This window comes from Zonotrichia albicollis, chromosome 9 (genome assembly GCF_047830755.1).
Source record: "Zonotrichia albicollis isolate bZonAlb1 chromosome 9, bZonAlb1.hap1, whole genome shotgun sequence".
NCBI lineage: Eukaryota > Metazoa > Chordata > Aves > Passeriformes > Passerellidae > Zonotrichia > Zonotrichia albicollis.
In genome coordinates this window covers 36531813-36551776 of record NC_133827.1, presented here as the reverse complement: position 1 = coordinate 36551776, position 19964 = coordinate 36531813, and the positions used below count along the sequence as shown (strand labels likewise).

At 36.5% G+C, this 19964-nt stretch overlaps 1 protein-coding gene across 8 annotated transcripts in view; it reads left to right on the top strand.

The window, feature by feature from the left end:
- The window catches only part of NAALADL2 (N-acetylated alpha-linked acidic dipeptidase like 2), a 399226-nt gene that overhangs the window by 293866 nt on the left and 85396 nt on the right, over positions 1-19964 (top strand). For all 8 annotated transcript variants that reach the window (XM_074547421.1, XM_074547422.1, XM_026792086.2 and 5 more), the window contains 4 exons: positions 3267-3410; positions 11673-11765; positions 15909-16114; positions 17610-17729. In XM_074547421.1, coding sequence (XP_074403522.1) covers positions 3267-3410; positions 11673-11765; positions 15909-16114; positions 17610-17729 — 563 coding nt within the window. The remainder of the gene's footprint in view (positions 1-3266; positions 3411-11672; positions 11766-15908; positions 16115-17609; positions 17730-19964) is intronic.

The window sequence follows — 19964 nt, the reverse complement described above, 5'->3', positions numbered from 1 at the left end:
AGTAAGCTTTTTAGACAGTTTTAGTTGTTAACTTTTTGTTTTATCTGATCCTGGCAGAAGGTACCTTGAATAAACACATATTGATGAAATATAATGTTCTTTCCAATCTTTCTTTGAATCTGGAATTTAAACAAAAGTGAACAGAAAGGTAATTCATATAACACAGAACTTAGAGAAATGCAAATAAAAGACTATTCACATAATACTGAAGAAGATGTTGGTGAAGCAATATTTTTGGGCTAGAGAAGTATGACATTGTGACTAAAACTCTGCTTTTTTTGGTCTTGAGAAAGTGACTGACATGATGATAAAATTGTACTTTTGCTCAGAACTGAGTAGGGTATAGAGGACAGGTGTTACTATTAAATTCAGAAATCCCAGAGCATGTTGGCAGTACCAGTAATTTAAGTGTTGGAGAACTGTGAAATGCTGGGCTGGGGGAGTGTCCCAGGCTGAACAGTGTGGAAACTGGTGCCCAAGGTTTATGCTTGCATTGAAAAAGAAAACCTAAACCATAGTCACTGCAGAAGCAGAAATTCAGGCCTTGCTTCCTGTGCAGAAACTTTCTAAAGATTGCTTCTTTTTTGTGCTCCTAAAATTAACTTAATGATTGATTACCATATTTTCTTCCTCACTTTACAGTAAGTTCTCCAGGGACTTTCCAAAATTAATAGTGGTTCTAGGCCTGGCTCAGTTACATTGTTAGACTTGCACAGAAGAAGAAATTGTGCTTCTTGGAAGAGTTTCATGCCATAAAACTAAATTTTATTAGAAGCAAAATGGCAAATTTAAATTATCCTTCAAGCATTTGTTATTCCCACAGATGCTGAAGGGTTTGGCATCCCGCAGACAAAGTCCCAGCAAGAATCCCCAAGTTCTTTCAGTGTGTTGGTTTCTTTCTGAAGTTACTCTGCTCTGTTTCACTCTCACTACAGCGCCAAGCCCAGGAGTATTTTAAACCTGAATGATTAGGCTTTAAATAGCAGCCCTGAAAATCTCCAGGTTTTTAAATGTGCACTGGAGAGATTGGTCTTGGATGGTTCACTTTTGAAATCTGGTCATGGTGCACATTGCTTTCCTCAGCCTCCTTAACAAGCGGCAATTAATAAACGCCTGGCAGAGGGAAGGGAACTTTGGTTGTTGTTTTTTCTTTTTTTTATTTTTTTAAGGCATTTTTTAGTATTAATTCCAATTGTGGTTTTTTCTCTGTTAGAAGTTCGTCAAGTTTAGTTACTAGAGGATTTTATAGATTTTAGTTCTGGCAAAGATGTCAGGAGATCATCTAATGTAGCACCTTCCCTAAGGGAGGGCATCAGCCATATCTGCATCATTCCTGACAGATGTTTGCTCACACTTTTCTCTAAAAAGATTTCAGTTTAAGAGGATTTTATCATCTGCCTAGGCAAGTCTTTATGAATTCCTCCTATTAGAAAGTTTTTCTTCCAGGTAAATCTGCCCAGATAACTTAAAAATCTGCCTTTCTATATAGATTCTTTTTTCTTTTTCTCCTTTACTTCAAACTCTGTCTTCTATTGTGAAATGATTCATTTTTAAATATGGAGGGGTTTCTTGTGTAAGTTCTTGAAAGTGAAGTGTTATCTTGAAGTGTATCTTTCACAGGTTATTCAGGTGTGAAGCTCAAGTTGGAGTAACTGGAGAAAGGAGAGATTTTTCTCATCTGAAACGTTTTGAGCTTCATTGGCGCTGTAATACAGGCTGAAGATTGACAAACACTGGAAAGAAAATAATGTCTCAATTGCACATCTCTGATGGACTTTTTGGGATTCTTCTTGAGTGCAGAAACACTCTCAAAGCTTGACCAAACTGATTCTGCTGTCACTTCACTGATGTGACAACTTCAAGAGATTTTTAACCCAGACCAACTTTGATGAGACAAAGCATTTTTTAAAGTTATATTTTGAACCAGCTTTACCTATTCACCTAAAAATTTGTCTGTTTCTTTCAAACTGTGCACTGATCATCTTGCCATTGAGTATTAAAGATGAAAAACACCTTTTGTTTTTCCATGATGAAATGATACAGATTTGGTCAATTTTTTCATTAGGATTAAAGGTGTACTATAAAAAGTTTAAGAAATTTCTAGTACAAAAAAACCTAAAAAGAATTTAGAATGTGTCTAGGCTTCTTGCTTTCTTTATATTGTGTTTCGGTAACAGTCCTGGTAGTAGTTTCATAGAAATTTATTTGAAACCTGCTGCTGGTTGCTGATGACTTCCTCCCCTTGTGCCTGCAGTGCCACAGAATTTAAAGGATGCTTTTGGGTAGTAAAGAACTCGATGTTGGCAGGAAATACAGAGTTTGTTTCACAGAGGTCTCAGGGAGAGGCCTTGTATTCTGAATCTCTGGTAGAAGGTTTGGACATGGTTCAGGAGGGGCAGGGACACTGTGAGGTTGTGTTAGAGCTGTGCCCTGCCCAGGCTGTCAACCTCCCCTCCTTTTCCATGGTGGGGTTTTCATCTCCCAGAAGTGTTCCTGCTTTCCATGGGAAGAGGTGATCCTCATATACATGTGAAATAACTGCGAAAACAGCTGTTTTTTCCTAAGTGTTTCAGAGCATCTGTGTGTGCAAAGTTGGGTTTTTATTTTTTCCCACAGTTCTGTCAGTTGGTCTCCCAAAATATCTCATTATCTCATCAGAAACCTTTCCATGATCAAGTGTTAGACAGGCAGGTGTATGTAAACTCACTTTTTTTTTTTCTTTTAAAGGGAGATTTTAGTACTTTGCATGAAACTGCTGATATTGAGAGGTTTGTGCTATGTCTGCTTAAGATGTTTCAGCTGTAAATGAAGTATTCTGATGTTTTCTGATCCATACCTTTCTCCACTCAGTGTGTCTGTTTAGTACCTCTTTTTCCATACCTCCTTCAGCTGTTCAGTTTTTACTTGAATTTGAAAGTTATTGCTGATCAGTACTTCCATTTTTCAACAGTTCCTTTAAATACACACCAATTTAATTTGTAGTGTTTAATTCACAATCTACTCTCTGCTCAGACTCATTTAACAGTTTCTTTCCTGTGGAGCTATTGCCCAGATACCATAATACATACATGTAATTTTGTAGTACATGTTCTTGAAGAAGCTTTTAAATTTCTTTTTTCAGTATTATAAGCACAAAACAACAGCTGCTTTTCTAAATCAGTTGTTTTAACTTGTGTGATAGAGATTTGCATTTTTGTGTTCGGTTTATGAAGGATAAAAATCTAATTTTCATTTACTAAATTGCTCTTCCCTTTCTGTCATTTAAGATGGAAGCTACAGGCAGAATCGACTGAACCTCACAACACTGTTGGTACAACCAATTTCTGCACTGCTTGCCAGAAAACTTGTTTCCATACCTGAGGACACTGCCCAAAGAGACAGGTGTACACCCCTCCACCTGCCAGCTGCAGGTAATGCTTTTCAAATCCACTTCACCTTTGGGATGTTCCTCTCAGACTCCAAATCCAATGTCTACAACTACACAACTAAGGTTTAGCTGATTCTGGGTGTGTTTTGCTTAGATGCTTTCTAGAAGAGGCTATGAACAGTCTAAAAATTCTGCTCCTAAACTCTGATAGATGGAGGCTGTGGTTTAAAAAAAATAGTAGAAGGCATTGAGCTCTAATTCTTAATGTTGACTTAAAACCTCCTCTGTGTAGATGCCATGAGTAGGGAGGTTTGTTAGTGCTGCAGTATGGTTGTACTCCTAATAATGTGATTTTAACATTAAGACATCAGCAACTATATTATTCTGTGAGTTTTTTTTTCTGTTTCTGGAATAATAACACTTAAATTCTAAATGTGTTCCTTAATTTACATATGCTATAGAACAAACAGTGTGTTGTTACCTGAACCCTCAGGCAGCTTTTTCTCCCAGTTTCCACCAGGAAAACAGGCATCATGATAAGAACAAAATACCTTGAGCAGAGCCAGATGAATGCATTCAGAGTATCTCCCTAGAAATAATGCCATTAGCAAAGTCAAACAGATTATTGCTTGAAGAAGCTTGTTGCTGATATAGGTTAATATAGATGCTACAGTCTTCCAGCACAGTGTTTCCGCAGAAGAACATCTTCTAGAGAACATTCTAGATGAGGTGCATGTGTAAACAGTAATTCTTCAGTAAACAGTCTTCAGTTCTGTTTTTTACCTGTGCATCTTTCTCCAGAAAAAAAATGGTTTATTTTCATTACAAGCCCCATTTAAATGAATTGATTTGAAACTGTGGTCTTGGAAAGGAGGAGGCAAATTAATTTAGCCACCGTGTCCTGTGCTGCACGCAGTGATGATAACAGGAAAAACAAATTTTAAGGGCAACCAATGTAGTATCATGTGCTGTATCCCTTGTTTATTGCTTTTGGAAAGTTATTGTGGAATAGGAGGACAATACAACAAGTCATAAAAAAGGTTGATTAATTTTATGACTTGTGTTAGCATTTGTAGTTATACATACTAAAAAAGAAAGCAGAAAACCTCATGCTTCATGGCTTAAGCTGTTGTGGTTCAGCAGGACAATTGTTCTTCATGAATGGTTGACTAGATTTTTTAAAAATGAGCTTTTAATTTTAAAAATTATTGTCCTCACAACCAGTAGAAAAGGGGAAAAGGCCATTTTGGAAGGAGCAAGGGCTTCACCATTCCAGGTAGGCTGCATGAAGCTTGTTAGTATTGAAGGATTTTCCAACAGCTGAAGTGCCTGGAGCAAAGCCTGAATTTGGGCTGGAAAATGACACTCATTTTAGAAAGATAAAAGGCTGCACAACGTCTGTTTCTCATAAAGCTTTATCTGGAGGCTGCAGGGCAGAATCACCCTAAAGGGCAGCTTACTCTACTTTTTCTGTGACAGGTGTGGCACGTCTGTTTTATTTCCCTGAGAAGACGGGAAATCTGTGGGAGGAGAATTTCTGGAAAGAAAGAATATTCCAAGCCAGAAATCTAGAGAGAGCCAGTCCATGACTGGTTTCCTCTGGGTAAAACACAACAGCTTGTGTGTGATTTCATGTAAAGCTTCTGAACCACAGTAAATAAAAAAATCTTTATTTATTAAAAAAAATAGGGACTAAAAGAAGAAGCCTTGTATAATTCTGTAATGCATTATAATATATTTTTCCTTGAATTAATGTGAAGCTGTTGATGTTCTGGAGCACAGAGTGTGCTGTTGTTCCCTAGCAGCCTTAATGGAAGAGATAACAGCCTGGTCTTATGATAAGAAATGGTATAGAACTATTTAATACTAGTAATAGCTAAAGAGATAATGCTGAGGACAGCAATTCATTAAAGAAGAGCAAAGGTTGAATTTGCAGTCTTCCTGTTGATTTGAAGAAGCTTGAGAGAGAGATTTCACTTCTGACGTGGGACTCATCATTTATCTGTCAAAAGAGGTGAATGAGCAATTCAGAAGATTGGTTGGCTTGAAATTTGTTAGGATAAAATGATCATCATTCTCTCATCATTATGTTTCAAAAAGCTGAACAGCAGATTCATCAGTAATGATTAAACATTTATATATAGTTTTCTCACATTGCTGCTTTTTTTCCCTTAGCCTTGCAGTTTTCAAGAGACAAAATGTGACAGAGGGAGTGGGAGGATGGAGGCAAACATCCCACACAGATTGAATGCTCAGGACCTACAAAGCAAATAGTGGGAATTGAAGTCAGCTGTTAATTTAGTGGTAGATGAAGTCAGTAATTAGATTTGCTTTTTGTTTGGTATGGTACATTATTTTTAATCCTCATTAATCTGAAATTCTGTGCTCCCATGAACTTTTTCCGAAAGATAGGCAATTAGAAGGAATTTCAGAGTGAACTTCTTTAGAGAAACTGTAAACTTTTGAAGCTTCTTTTTTTTTTTAACAAAATCTCACTAGGATATTTGCTGGAACATTGTGAAGGTTGTTGTAAAACTAAAGCACTCCTATAAACATAAATGAGGGAAGTCTTGCTGTGTACTGCCTTTGTTGCTGTTAAGTTTCCCACTATTTGGGAGATTGCAGTAATGTAAAAATTACCCTTTTTCAATTAAACTCTTGAGCATTTAATGTAAATCTATCTAATGGCAATTAATATACAAAGTGGTTTTTGACACTAATGACCATATACTTTGGTTTGAATGGAAATCCTGGAAGCCTGCTATTTAAACACATCACAGAGTTATGGCTGTAATTTTCCCCCTTGGTTTTAAGTGTCAGTTTTCATACTCAACCTGATAAATGTCTGAAAAGAGAGAAGGTGAGAAAGATCCAGGATTTCAGCAGTGATCAGTCTCCAGGTGTCTGGGGCTCATCCTGTTCTGTGGCTCATCCTATTCTTCCATTCTTCTCCACATTTATGTTGCTGGTCACTCTTGGAGGGACTGGATGGTCACTTGGTGTGACCTGGTATGGCAGCTCAGTTGGCAGGAAGTGTAAATGCAATGACCTCACTTAAACATCCCACTTCTTACCACCTGCTGATGCCTTCTCCTGTGCAATAGGTGTAATTTTTTTATGCTTTCACTTCTAAAATTATAAAGGCAAGGCATGAATAGTTTAAGTAACCTGAATGATATCAAACACTGTGTGAATAATAGAGCCAGGTACACAAAGACTCCCAGCATTCTGCTGCAGACAGTAAAATTACTCAGATCAAAATGCTTTTCTAGGTAGAATCTTTTGATCTTTTGTAACCTTTTTTTAGTCTACAAAATACAGTCACTGATCAATAGTGAATCATCACAGTGACTGCAGTGCAGAGCTGCAAACAAATCTACCTCCTCTGACAAAATGGGTGAGTGGAACAGATAACCAGAACTGACTGGTACTGGAAAGGTTTGCAGCACAACACAATGAATTTTTATGAGACTTTGAACATCTATTTTATGTAGTTCCACGTGTCAGATGTTCATTATACTGAGTTTATAGTCAACTCTGATCATGTGAAATTTGAATCATTAATTATACAAAAGGAATAATTGGAAGAGTCTGTTGCTTTCCATATTATACGATTCTCATCCAAGATAAATAAAATTCTCTGCCAAGTGCTGCACTAGTGCAAATCAAGCCTGTCTTCTTTTCAGTCAGAGGAAGGGCATGGAGTGATAAAGTGAATGTCTCCTCCTGTTAAACTACAGCCTTGTGATAATATTATATGTGTTTCTCCTTCATAGTTTGCTACCTGTCAGAGAAAATAAAGACTCCCATATTTAATAAACTCTGGCTGGGCCATCTCACACTGTGATATCAATATGCAAACAATACCATAATTTCTGGGTACTTGGACTATGCTAAGCATGAATCCAAGGAAGCAAATAGAGAGAGATGCCAGCAGACTGTGTGGCAGTGCATGTCACTGTATCTATCAAATCTGGAGTCATTGTACACAACAGTAGAAATAGAACAGAGTTCTGCAGATGTCTCTTACTGGCATTTCAAAGAGGAACAAGTTAAATAGGGAGCTCTGATATAGATATATGAAAAGTTACAGACATTTATTCCAATACTCTCAGATTTTCTTTTCATGGTCACTTTAAATTCTGTTCCTTTTTTAAACAGAAGTCCATGAGAAGAATTAAGCATGAACAGTGTGAAGCATTTTTTATGTATCTTCCCTCTACTCCCAGCTGAAGCCTAGAGAGTTTTTCTACCAGAATTGTAAATGATCAAGATATATTTTCAGAATTCTCTTCTGCTCCAGTGTTTTCCTGTGTGATGCTTTGCTTTTGATTGCTATAAAGCAGGTAAAGAATGAAAGTAGTGTGAGGTTATGAAATTCAACTCTACCATCAGAAGCATTTTCAACTCTCTTTGATGTTGACTGTGACACATTTATTCTGTATCACATTAGGCCATCCTAGTTTAGAGCCTCCTTAAAGGACTTTATTCTAGGCATTTCTTATTTCAAAAACTCTTCATCTGAAGAGTTTTATTTCTGGATTTCTCATTGTAGGTCAAAAAAGATGATCAAATACCAAGGCGTTTATTCATTAAGCTCTTCATACTAAGGTTAGATTTGGAGACTCAAGATCTCTGAGTATTTGTTCAAAAAGGAGAATATGTTAGTAGGTAACATAGTTGATTAATCAAATAGAGATTTATTAAGGAAAAATATTAGAGATATCAGATTTATATGGTGTATTTTTTATACACAAAAAAAAGTGAAGGTTTTTCATTACAAGGACATCTGGCTAGGAGTTCTGACACATTGCTGTACAAATAGTTTTATACCTCAACAAATACCGCACATTTCATAGATTCAGTATTGATTTTTGCATATGTTATTTTATAGTATCACACAATATTTTTCTGAGATAATATACATTGCTAAGTATTTACTATTTTATATTTATACACTTTTCTTTGTATGCCATGTTGCATGTAGTGTTTTTTGTAAGTGCTGCTGTTACATAAATGTGTGATGATTATATTTCTTCACTTAAAGTTCTGTGTTTGAACTTGAAAACTGATATAAAATATATGGTAAGTAAGATTTTGCACTCAAACTGACATGATCTGTCAAGTGCAGTTTTATGCTGATTACTTCAGCTCAATTAGTGTCCTCAAGTCATGTGAGCATGGATGTTTGATGATATTTGAAATCTCTAGTTCAGTTGTGATTTCAGACAGGTTCACATTTATTCAGGTGTTGATTTCAGCAGGAACTATCTCAAAAACTGCCTTACTGCATTACTTGAAGTTATTTAATGTACTTTATTTCAGCTATTACTTGAACTTATTTTATGTACTTTATTTCAGCTATTTCAGTCTACTGAAATAGCTTTGGGTTTTATGATCCAAGAGTTATTCTGTTGAAATCCTAAATTCAGTTAATACTTAATTTTTCTATACTTCAGTTAAGTGTGCATGTAGAGAAATTTTTTCAGTGATTAGCAAAAATCTTGTCAAATGAATTCAATTTTTCAAACCTGAGTTCCTAAAGATGCTTTTTAAAATCCAGTACTCAAATGCTCAGAAAACTGTCTGTTGATAGGTGTTTAGCATGATCAGGATTCAAGAATTTAACCAACATGTTTGAAAATTAAACTGAAACTTATACTCCTCTATACATGAGCTTGGGATAAAATTAAAAGAAAAAAAAGAAAAAAATGTAAAAAATTAAACAAGCCTAACTTATGTTCTTTTAACATAACTACTGCAAATAGGTTTTTCACATCTGAAGTACTAAAAGTGTCCATCAAATGAGAGGAAAAATAGCCATGGATTTCTAAAAATAACTATGTAAATGTCAGAGGAGAAGGTAGTCATTTGGTATGAGACAATTTAAAAGTTTCAGGTCAGGAAAGAAATAAAAAAAAAAGATAACAGTAAATATGTTTGTGTTCTTCTATCCCAGAAGCAGCTTTTAGCTTACATAAAGACAGTGTATCCTGAATAATGTTAAGGTAAAGTCTCCTCACAACTTCCCAGGGAATATAGGCAAAAAAAAAAGAGAAAGTTGTCAAGATCCTTAAAATACAGTGTTAGGACAAGAGGTTTGTTGTCAGAACTGTTTAGAGGGGATTAAATTTTGTTTCTGCTGTATACTCCAAAGAGCAGTTTCAGCCTTTTCATCTGGTGCTCTAAGCCTTTAAGCCCAAGTCACTCTAAGCTGACTACTGTGTTACATGACTATTAACTGGAGTATCTGATTTGAGAATATGGGCATTGCCAGAAGTTAATTTTCTGTGTCTTTATTGTCAGTTAGAGACTGGATAGCTGATGTTGATTAAGGAAAAACAGTGAAGTCAGTTGACTTCAAAAGGATTTATTGTCTTTTTGTCTGAGAAGAGGCCTAAAGGAACAAACATCTAAAGTGTTGTAGGAAAAGGAAAGGAAATCAGTTTTGACTTTAAAATACTTTTTTTAAGAAGAGTAAATTGGCTCTAGAATGGTTGTAGGTGAGAAACAGCAGCAAGAAGTAACTTGCATAATTGAGGTTAAATTTAAGCTGCTTAATCAACATAGATGGCTTGAGCTGTTTTCACTTGTTTTAAAAGGCCCTTTGGGAATCCTTTGGACTATTTTTTAAATTATTTTTTTTTAAATTCTAAAATAATATCTGTGGATTTATTGAACAAAAAAATTAATTTACATGGTATTAATAATAATTTTAAAATGCAGTAACTTACATCAGAAAAGCAAAGTTAATTATGTGACAAATAAAATTATTAACGTGCTGTGACTGATTGTTGCAAAGTCATGTGCCAGGATTATTTTTAATTAACTGCTTGGTTTGCATTTACACTGGTTTGTTCAAGCAAAACCAGAACTGTCATAGAGAAGACACATCTGTTGATAACTGAAGAGGTTTTGTCTGAATAAAAAATAGCATAACTATTGTTAATTCATTTTTTAAACAAACACTAGCAGTTCACTTTTTTTTTTAAATACCAATGAAGACAAGTGAATTAAAATATATTGTATTTTATTTTAAGAACATTTTGAAGTAAATTTACTGCATGAACCAGCAAATGAACCCTGAAGAACAGTAGCCATGTGTTGTTTCTGTTTCACATGTTGCAGTAAACTCCCCACTTGCATATTCTGTGCACCTCAGGAAACAAAGCCTGGGAAGAAACTGTTAGCAATAGATCCATGGGAGGATAATGGGCTGGGACATGGAGAGCAAAATGATCTGTGGAGTGTTTTAATTGTGGTCTGTGGCAGTAGGGATATGGACATGGAAGGAATTGTGTCCCAGGGATGCTTCAGGCACAGTTCTGCCACGGTGAAAGACTGTGGAGCATTCATGGATGGAGGAGAATCCCCTGCTCAGCCACTGCTCATTGTCACACTGCTGCTGCTTTTTGAGTTCAAGCAGTGTGAGACATTTTCATTTCTCTTGGATAGAAGTTATGGCCTTGCAGATGAGCTGTATGTTAACACATCCTGTTTTCATATTTGGAAGGTGTCAACCCCATGGTCGGTTGTTTGGTTTCCACTGTCACGAACTGCAGGAACTCCTGTGGTAACTGTGTGCCACCTTATTTTAATCTATTTAAACCCAAGATATTTGCTCTACTCCGGCTTTGTTCTCTGCTACAGTCTCAAATGGCATTGCAGTACTGGGAAGGAGCTTACATTTTAGGTGCTTTTGAAATCGTTCTGCCTTTGTGTTTGCACCATTTCCTCATCTGATGCCAGTTAAGCCAAAACCCCTGGCTTCTGTTGGCACATGTTCACAAGAGCATCACCAAAGGCTGTGCTGGCAAAGCTGTGGGGAGGTCTGACTGCTCCCATCTAACACAGGGCTTTTCTCCAGAAGAAAATGTAATATAAACCAGGTATAATTTTGTGAATGTTACTGATAGAGTGACCTAGGTGAAGGATTATGTGAGAAAAACCTGTGAAGTTTAAGGCAAATTTTTTTATCACGGAGTTATGTAAATCCTACTCTTATAAATTTTCTTTTTCTGTTGTATTCTGGCAGCATTTATTGAGTGAATTCAATGATCTTTTAACTCAAGGAGTAAAGATTCCATCTTTGAGATTCCATCTTTTGAGATTCCATCTTTGAATCATGCTGCTAAAATAGGTCGAGAAAATAATGTCGTATTTTGTGTTTTAATCTGTGGTTCCTATTCAGGTTTTTTTTAGCCCCATTTTAAATTCTTTTTTTTAATGTGTGTGAAATTTATCTCCTTGGCCTATACATTTCTTGGCTGGGTAACATTTTCTCTTTTTTTTCATCTTTTAACAGGCAAAAAAACAATCAGTCTGACCATTCAGTCTGTCACAACTTTCAAGACAATTTCTAATGTCATTGGATATCTAAAAGGAGCTGTATTTCCTGGTAAGTTTCCCTTTGTCATTTGTATTGATTATTTGTTTCACAATGGGTGGGAGTCATAACTGGGATCAGGATACTATTTTGCCAGATAATTCACTATTACAGAGGAGAAAAAAAGACTTTTTTGTACTCATTTTGTGATTTGTGACAAGACAGAATATGAGGGTTACATAGAGAATGACCTGAAGGGGATATTGTAGTTACAAAAAGCATATTTTTACACAAGCAGCAGGTGTTGCACATGCAGCACAGAGAGTATCAGTAGTTTGTACAAGCAGCTGTTTAATGGTTTTAATTTTAATATGGTTTTAACACTTGCTGCAGCCTTATTTTGTGTCTCAATCATGCCTTAAGCTAGTTTTATGCAAACTATGAATAATAATTACGGTTCTCTATGTGTGATGGTTGAACAATGGAACTCTAAATGCAACTGGGACATAAAGCACAACCTCCCTCTGTCCTTTGATGGTGTGCAGAAATAATGTTATCATCAGGATATCACAAGATCATTTGGAGATTATTTTGTTAGTTAGTGAATTTACCTTAAGGATGAAGGTTTTCTGCAACATGAATGAATGCTGTTGCTGGTTATTTCAATAGTGCAAACAATTCCTAGTATGCAGATGATGCACAAACAGCATCATATTTGCCTTAATGCTCTTATATTAGATTGTGAAGAAAGGATGGAAATTTATTTACAGTCCCTTAGGGGATAGGCCAGTCATTTCATATTTTAAGTAATGGAATGAAGGAGGTGGAGAAAATTTTATTCCTGTTGGTGAAATAACAACTCAGTTTTGTGCATGCAGAACTGTATACTTCTCACCAGACTTTTGGCTTGTTTAAAGCAACAGAGGAAACAATTAGCACAGTGAATTTAATTTCTATGAAGGATTTTATTTCCTTAATGAATTTGAAGTTACCAGTCTGCTATTATTAATGTTTTGCAAATAGCTGTCATGGAGTTGGAAAGGCAGAAACTGCCATGTTTAGACATTCCATCTCCTGAATTTTGAAACAGAGGCAAGAAAAAGAATAAAAAGTGTGCTTCAGTTTCTGCTTAACAGGTCTTCTATCTCCTCTGTACCTGAACCTTTCATCTTATTATTACATTTTTAATCAAAACTACTTTTTGGAGGTTTGCCAGTATGTGCTGAACTTCAGGTATCCAAGGAGATTTTAAAAAGTGAAATCAGCAGCAGTGCCCAGATGGCAGCAGTTTGGATGTCTGGCTCAACAAGAGCCATAACAACTGTCTTCTAGTGAAGGCACAAGTTAAATGTCTAATGCTCTGTAATATTTTGTACACAATCAATGTTAAACCTTTTTTTCTCTCTGCACTCTTCCTGGTTGACACTACAGTCATTCCTCCTCAACTGCTTTGAATCTGGATATTTTCATGGCATTGATTCTCTGTCATTTTGATGGGGTTTTGCTCATTTCATACGCATGAAATATTCACCTTTATGTTCACAGAAGTGCAGAAAGAAGGCAAAATTTATCTTTAGTGCTTAATGAAAGACTGCAGAGCATCACCAAGGGTGGAATTTATTACTTTTTGCTTAAAGGCCACCAAACACACACATAGAGACAAGCACATCTCTGTAATGCTGATGTTAGCTGGCATTTGATATGAGGAGTAAGAACGAGCATCTGAAGTGTAACTAAGATGTTAAAATCATTAGGAGTAGATGAAATGTGATAGTTGGTGGCATTTTAAAAACCAAAAAACGTAACACTGATTTTATAGCTCTGTTGGACATGGTTGAAGATGGGATGTATAACAAGAAAATATAAAGAGAGTCTTTTTAATGCTAAATCCCTGTTTTCCAGCCCATCCCTAACCTGAACACTGTCCTGTTTATCATCTTCAAGTATATCTGATGGGTATTTTTTTCTCTATCTCCAGTCCTTTCTCTTTTTTTCATTTTTGCCATGTTGTTCTGAGAAAGGACAGCTGCTGCCTCTGCAAGCATGACCATCCTTTCTCCTCTGCTTTTTCTGCAGTCATTTGCTTTAGGGTTCTGCCTCTGTTTGAGGGAAAGATGTGCAAAGATGAAGAATTTCAAAGGAGGCACCAGCTGTTATGTTTTGCCCCTGCTCATTCAGCTGCCATCTCCAGCAGCAAGTTGATGCTTCCTTCTCAATTAAAATATCCTGTATTATTTTAATAAGGTGTCTCTCCTCTCACATGGTCTGTTCACAGGCTAAACAGAAATTATTACACAGGCAAGCACTGATCCTGCCTGATCCCCCTGTGTTAGTGGCACTTCCATTAATGACCTAGAGGCGTGTAAGGCCATTCATTTTGGTTCCTAATTCCTGTCATTTAATGAGTTGAAAATCCTATGTTTTTTTCATTGTCAGTGCAACCTATAATTAAGCGTATCATGGTGCAGCACACAAGATGCAAAATTATATGATTTAGATTTCATTTTGTTACATTAAATTATTATGTAAATCTAGGTTGACACTTTGCATATCTGTTTTTAGAAAGGAATTCTCATTTCCATACCTACACACCCCTAAAGCTGATTGAAAATATTGTATTACAGGTACATAAAAAATCATCTCTTTGTAAAGCATTTTTGATTCTTTATTAAACAACATGTTCAAATATTTTGTTGAACAATGCTGATGAAACTCCAGTTTGATAGAGAATGCTTTTTTAATCAAAGTGTTTTATTAATATTCTTCCCAGGCAGCAGTCACTGCAAAACATACTGAGTAGATATTTTAATTTTAATTTTATGAGCACATACAAGATGTGGGCAATGTGCACTAATCTGTTGCTGCATTGTGATCAACTGACAGCAGGTGAATGAGTTCACATGGTTAAAGAAAGAAAAAGAAAACTTTTCCACTTTTTGGAACCCAGATGACACTCAGGAGTTGCCGTGGGTCTGGCATCGCTGTTTTCACTGCTGATAACTGTTCTTATGTTTTCTGTTGATGTCCTGAAATAGGAAAAAAACCACCTTTAAATGTCTCGATCTGGGCCAGATGGAGACTTTACAAAATATCAGAGCAAAACCAGTAAACAATCCTTCAAAGAGGGTTGTGAATTCATCTCACCCAGAAGGTCTAATAGTTTAATAGCTCAGTCAGAATAACTCTGCTTGGACTTCTTGACCGGCCTCAGTCACACCAGTCAGTCATGTTATTTAATGTGATATATCCCATCAGTGGTTGTGGGGTAAAATAAGGGGGTTTTTCTCCCTTATGAGTGGTATTAGGGTTACATATAATGCCTTGAGAGATGAAGATTGAATTTTATTTCTCTGGAAAAAAAGTGTGTTTGTTTTTTGGTTTGTTTTTTTTTCTTTTTTTTTTCAGTGAGTAACCATAGGCATATTTTTTATTTCAGGCTGAAACTTCTTGCTTTTCATTCTATAAAATGCATTCTTCCAGCATTAACACAGCTGCTGGTGTGACTTACCTTATCTGTATCATTCATTATCTCTATCCCTCTGTCATCTCTCCTCTCCAAACCTGCAGTCCAGGTATTTTAATGTCTCCTTCCACATAAGGCTAAATCCTGATCATCTCTAATCTGCTTGCTGGCTGCTCCACTGCTGTTTCTGCCATGTCTTTTTTGAGATAGGGTGGTGAGCACTGAACACAGTCATCCAGGTGAGGGAGTACTAATACTTTGTGTATTTTCTTTGTTTCCTGCTGCACTGCCACACCTTTTGGTTTTTTGGTTTTTGGTTGGTCTGTCTGTTGGTTTGGATTTTTTTGGGTGCTGAGGTTTATTGAGGATCATCTTCTGCTTATTATTTTGTGGTTTTTTCATAACACTCTGCTGTGAGCATGATTGTCTATAAAAATGGTTTATATCAGATCTATAAGGAGAGCAGTAAGCGAACAAGAAAGGCAAAGGTATGGGGATTATTTTTGGAAACTGTATACATGTATTTATCTGCTAGTTCATTTTTAAGTAGCACTCACAGTTTTGTGTATAATTGTTGTATGACTGTCTTGCATGTCATCACATACTTTTTTGTTGACAGCTTTGTGTTGTGTTAATGACATTACACACTACTAATACAGTTAATTTTCAGGGTTGTTTGGAATTCTTTTAATCTGAGTATCCAGAAAAAAAAATAAAAATTGATTTTTGGTTTTTTTTATTCCTAATTTCAGACAGATACGTCATCATTGGCAGCCACCACAGCAGTTTGCAGGGCTATGGTGGGCAAGGCTGGGCCAGCAGCACTGCTGTGACCACAGCCCTGCTCCAAGCCCTGATGGCAGAGGTGAGGAGGGGCTGGAGGCCTGACAGGACCCTGCTCTTCTGCTCGTGGGGAGGAACAGCCCTGGGCAACGTGGGCTCCTACGAGTGGGCTGAGGTAAAGCTGCTCTCACTGCAGGGAGGGTTCCTTCTGCTGAAAATACGAAATTACCACGTGGAAATTGTGGCTCACCAGCTGCCCTCTGAGGTCTGTCTGTGTCATGCATGTGCTGCACAGCCAACCCAGGGAAAACATCTCTTGAGGCATTCCTGGGGTAATGAGGGCCAGGATGCTGCCATGGCTGTGGAGGTGGCACATACAGCACCCTTGGGAGCTGCTTTCCCTCCCTGGTGCAGCACAGCTCTGTAAAAGGGCATTGACAGGGTTTGACAGAGCGAGGAAAACCTCAAAAAACAGCACAGGCACAGAAAGAGCTTAGAGAGCTTTTTCACCTTCTTGAGTGTTTAATATTTAATAATTTTTCATCGATAGGCTTAGTGTGGAGAGAAGTGAATGAAGAGAGAAAGAAGAGAACCATGCTATGGTTTACATGAATTAAACAAACCTAGCAGTCTCTCCATGGCTAGTGCTGATTCACTTCTCACAGGTCTGTGCTGAGGAGTTGGGCACAATCCCAGACAATTCCTTGGGCTCTTACTTTGAACAGAATGGGAATCAGCTGGCGAAAGAAAATACCTCAAAAGGTATTGATGATCATACATGGCTAAAGTAGACTTCAGGTCATAAATTAAAGGAATTGCTATGCCTCTAGGCAGAGAATTTCATGGCTGCTTTTCCAGCTCTAATGGTTCAATGAATTAAAACAGTAGATAAAATAAAGGGTTAATTGCTTTTTACCGTGCATAAGAAGCAGCCAACCCTCATTGAAATTTCATACTTCCAACATGATTATTCTTCAGAAACAAGAGGGGGTGAAAAAATCAAATTGAAAAGATCCAGGCTGGAAGCAAAATTTGTTTAGTTCCACTTCAAGTCAGCTTTGCATCAGATGTAATTGCGTTACACCCCTTCTGTTCAATATAAAGAGCCACTTCATGCAAAGAGGAACTCATTACTGAGAAGGCAAAGGGGATCCTTTTAAAAAAGAGATAATAATTGAAACAGTTTGTACATGCTATTTTTATAGTCTAAAAAATAATAAAATGAAAACACTGGGAAAGTTATGCAATTCAAATCTGAGTTTGGTCTCTGAATGTTTGAGTCCATTTAACTGTTGATAATGATTGCTTTTGAAGTTTGTCTTCTGTAAGGCATAAGTTTAAAAGGCCGTCGTGTTGTTTCACAGTGTGTAATGTTTTCATTTTTGGCCTTACAAGTGTAGTCATTTTTAATTCCTCCCAGACCTGTTTGCATTTTCTTTAGATGATGTGTGAAATGGAATTATAGCTTTTGCTATATGGAGAAATAGCACTGAGATATCCTTTGAAGTTTCCAAGAGCATATTGTGAGAAGCAGTAGTTAACTAATACTTGGGGAATCACAGAGGATGGAAATGTAGGGTGCAGTTTTCCCCTAGAAGCAGCCAAAAGAACAAAAACAGCCTTAATTACAATGATGCAGGGTAGTAACCATTTTTCTGCTTGTGTTGTAGGATCTCAGGAGCGTTCTTCAAAGAAATGTTGTGGCCTACATCAGCCTCCATAATCCAGTCACAGGCAACTCAACCTTACGGCCCGTGGCATCCCCTTCTCTTCAGCAGCTGGCAGCAGAGGTTAGAAATAAAATATTTAGTTTCACTTGCAGTTTGTGAGGTTCCATGGTTAAGATAGTTGACATTACACAGCAGTCGGTGGTTATTTCATTTAAGAATGTTAGCCTCACAAATACACATGAACTGTTTTTTTTTTTTTTTAAAGTAAGCAGGGTAAATTTTTTTTTAAAAAAATAATGGATTGAGAGGTTGTAAGGAATAGCTTGTTTCACCTGTTTGTTAGACAAAGTCTGACCATACTTGCATGCCCTACAGCTTTTTTACCTTTTGGCAGCTTTAAAGCAACATATTTGTTATTCTTCAGCACAGAGCACATTTTTCTCATCCTAATCAGGTCTTTCCAGACTGTTTCTCAGTTTGCATTTAAACCTGTATATTTAGCAGATGTAACATGACACACAGGGAGAGTGTTGCTCCTACCATAATAAATCCTGTCTGAAGTGAGTATGTCAGGTGCAGTGCTCAGCCATGCCTGCTCAGCTCATCTGGAGTCAGAATATTCCACGTCTGTAAGGGCACAGAGGCCTTCAACTCATGACCCCACTGCTACTCCTGGGCTTTCTGAATTTATCAATATTTTACATGAATGGAAAATAGTGTAAGGCACCTTCTAAATTACAAAACCAGTGTGAAGTGGCATGCATAAAATGGATTTCAATTTCACTTCCATAAATTATATTTTTAGATTTTTTTTTTCTGTACGTTTGCCAAATGAATAGTTATTCTGATGTTTATTTGACTTGCCTCTGAAGCATTTGGTAAAAAACACTACTCAAAGCTGCATCTTGGATTGAATGCAGTTTAAGACTGATCTGGCTTGGCAATTGTTCAACTAAGTTAGTAAAATGATATCAGTAAATTGCTTCTTAGCAATGTCTTAACCACTTCTCCTGTTCAATGTTTAAGTGGTAATTTCCTCATGGAAAGAATTTATTATTTATGATTTATTCTCTGTAAGTATTATGAAAAATGTGAGGCAACATCATTTCAGAGAAAAAAAGCTTCCATTTGTGGAAAATTATTTATATATGTGAGTCTGCAGGTGTTATGGATATGTCAATTCAAATTTTGTTATCACTTTTAGCTATTGTATTTGCAAGAAATACCATCCTGAAAAGTTGCTAGCCTTTTGCTAACCTAGTGGTGTTGGCAATTCTATCTCCATTAAAACAACTATTTGCCATTTAAGGGAGTAAGTTTATTATTATCCTTGAGCTATTTGTTTTTTTCTCATTTTCTTTCTTTGTCTCTAAAACACAATCTGTGGCAGTGATCTGAAAACTAAATTGTCTGGAGCTTTGCAGCAGTCTCTTTATTATCTATTTATCACTTTATTAAGACTCAATTTTTTTTTATCCTAATAAAAGCCATATTATTATGAGCATTACATTCAAGCCCTCTGTTTTGAAAAGGAAACAAACTTCTGCTTTATTTCTATGGTGTTAAATAATATTTTGTAATTCTTGTAATAGCAGGTGTGTTCTGTTCAGCAGTATGGAAGGAACCCCACTTAGCAGCCTTGCCTTGCACCTGTTAATTAATAAAACATGACTAGAATGTCTTTTTTTTTAAGTCCCAGTAAACACCTTCCATCTCACTTCTGATTCTTTAATTTTGAGAGTGCGTCCCTTCTGCATGTTTATCCTAAAGCCCCCTTTAAAAAGTAAAGGATAAAATGCATGTGAGCATTTTATCTGTATGGCTTTCCTTTCTGTAGGATATTAGTATTTGTAATTAAAATAACTGTCATAGAGTTTGTGACATTAAAAAGATTTATAGGAATTATGGCTTCCAAATGCTGGCTAGATTTCTAAATTCATATCAAATTACTGACAGTGATGGAGCAGCCAAGCACAGAATCCTTGTGTGCTCCCATGTGTGCTCACAGTTTGCCATGTGTCCAGGAGATTTTCTCTGGAAGACTGATCTGCTTATAAAGAATATTGATATTACTTCCAGCGCTTGCCAGGAAGACAATGTAATTACAGATTACCTGTAAGTTATGACACTGCAAATGGGCTGAGATGTGACTTTCTGGAGCTCATCTCATCTTGAAGAAATTGTGAGTCTGTTCACATGAGATTCTTGCTACCAGGTGCAAGTTGCAGAGCTTAAAAATTCTAATGAGAGAAGAGGATCATTTTAATTTTTGTGAGCTCTGAATATAGGTTAGAACAGGAAAAAAGGTGAAAGATAAATTTAGAATTAATGATATCAGTCCATTTTAAAATTAAA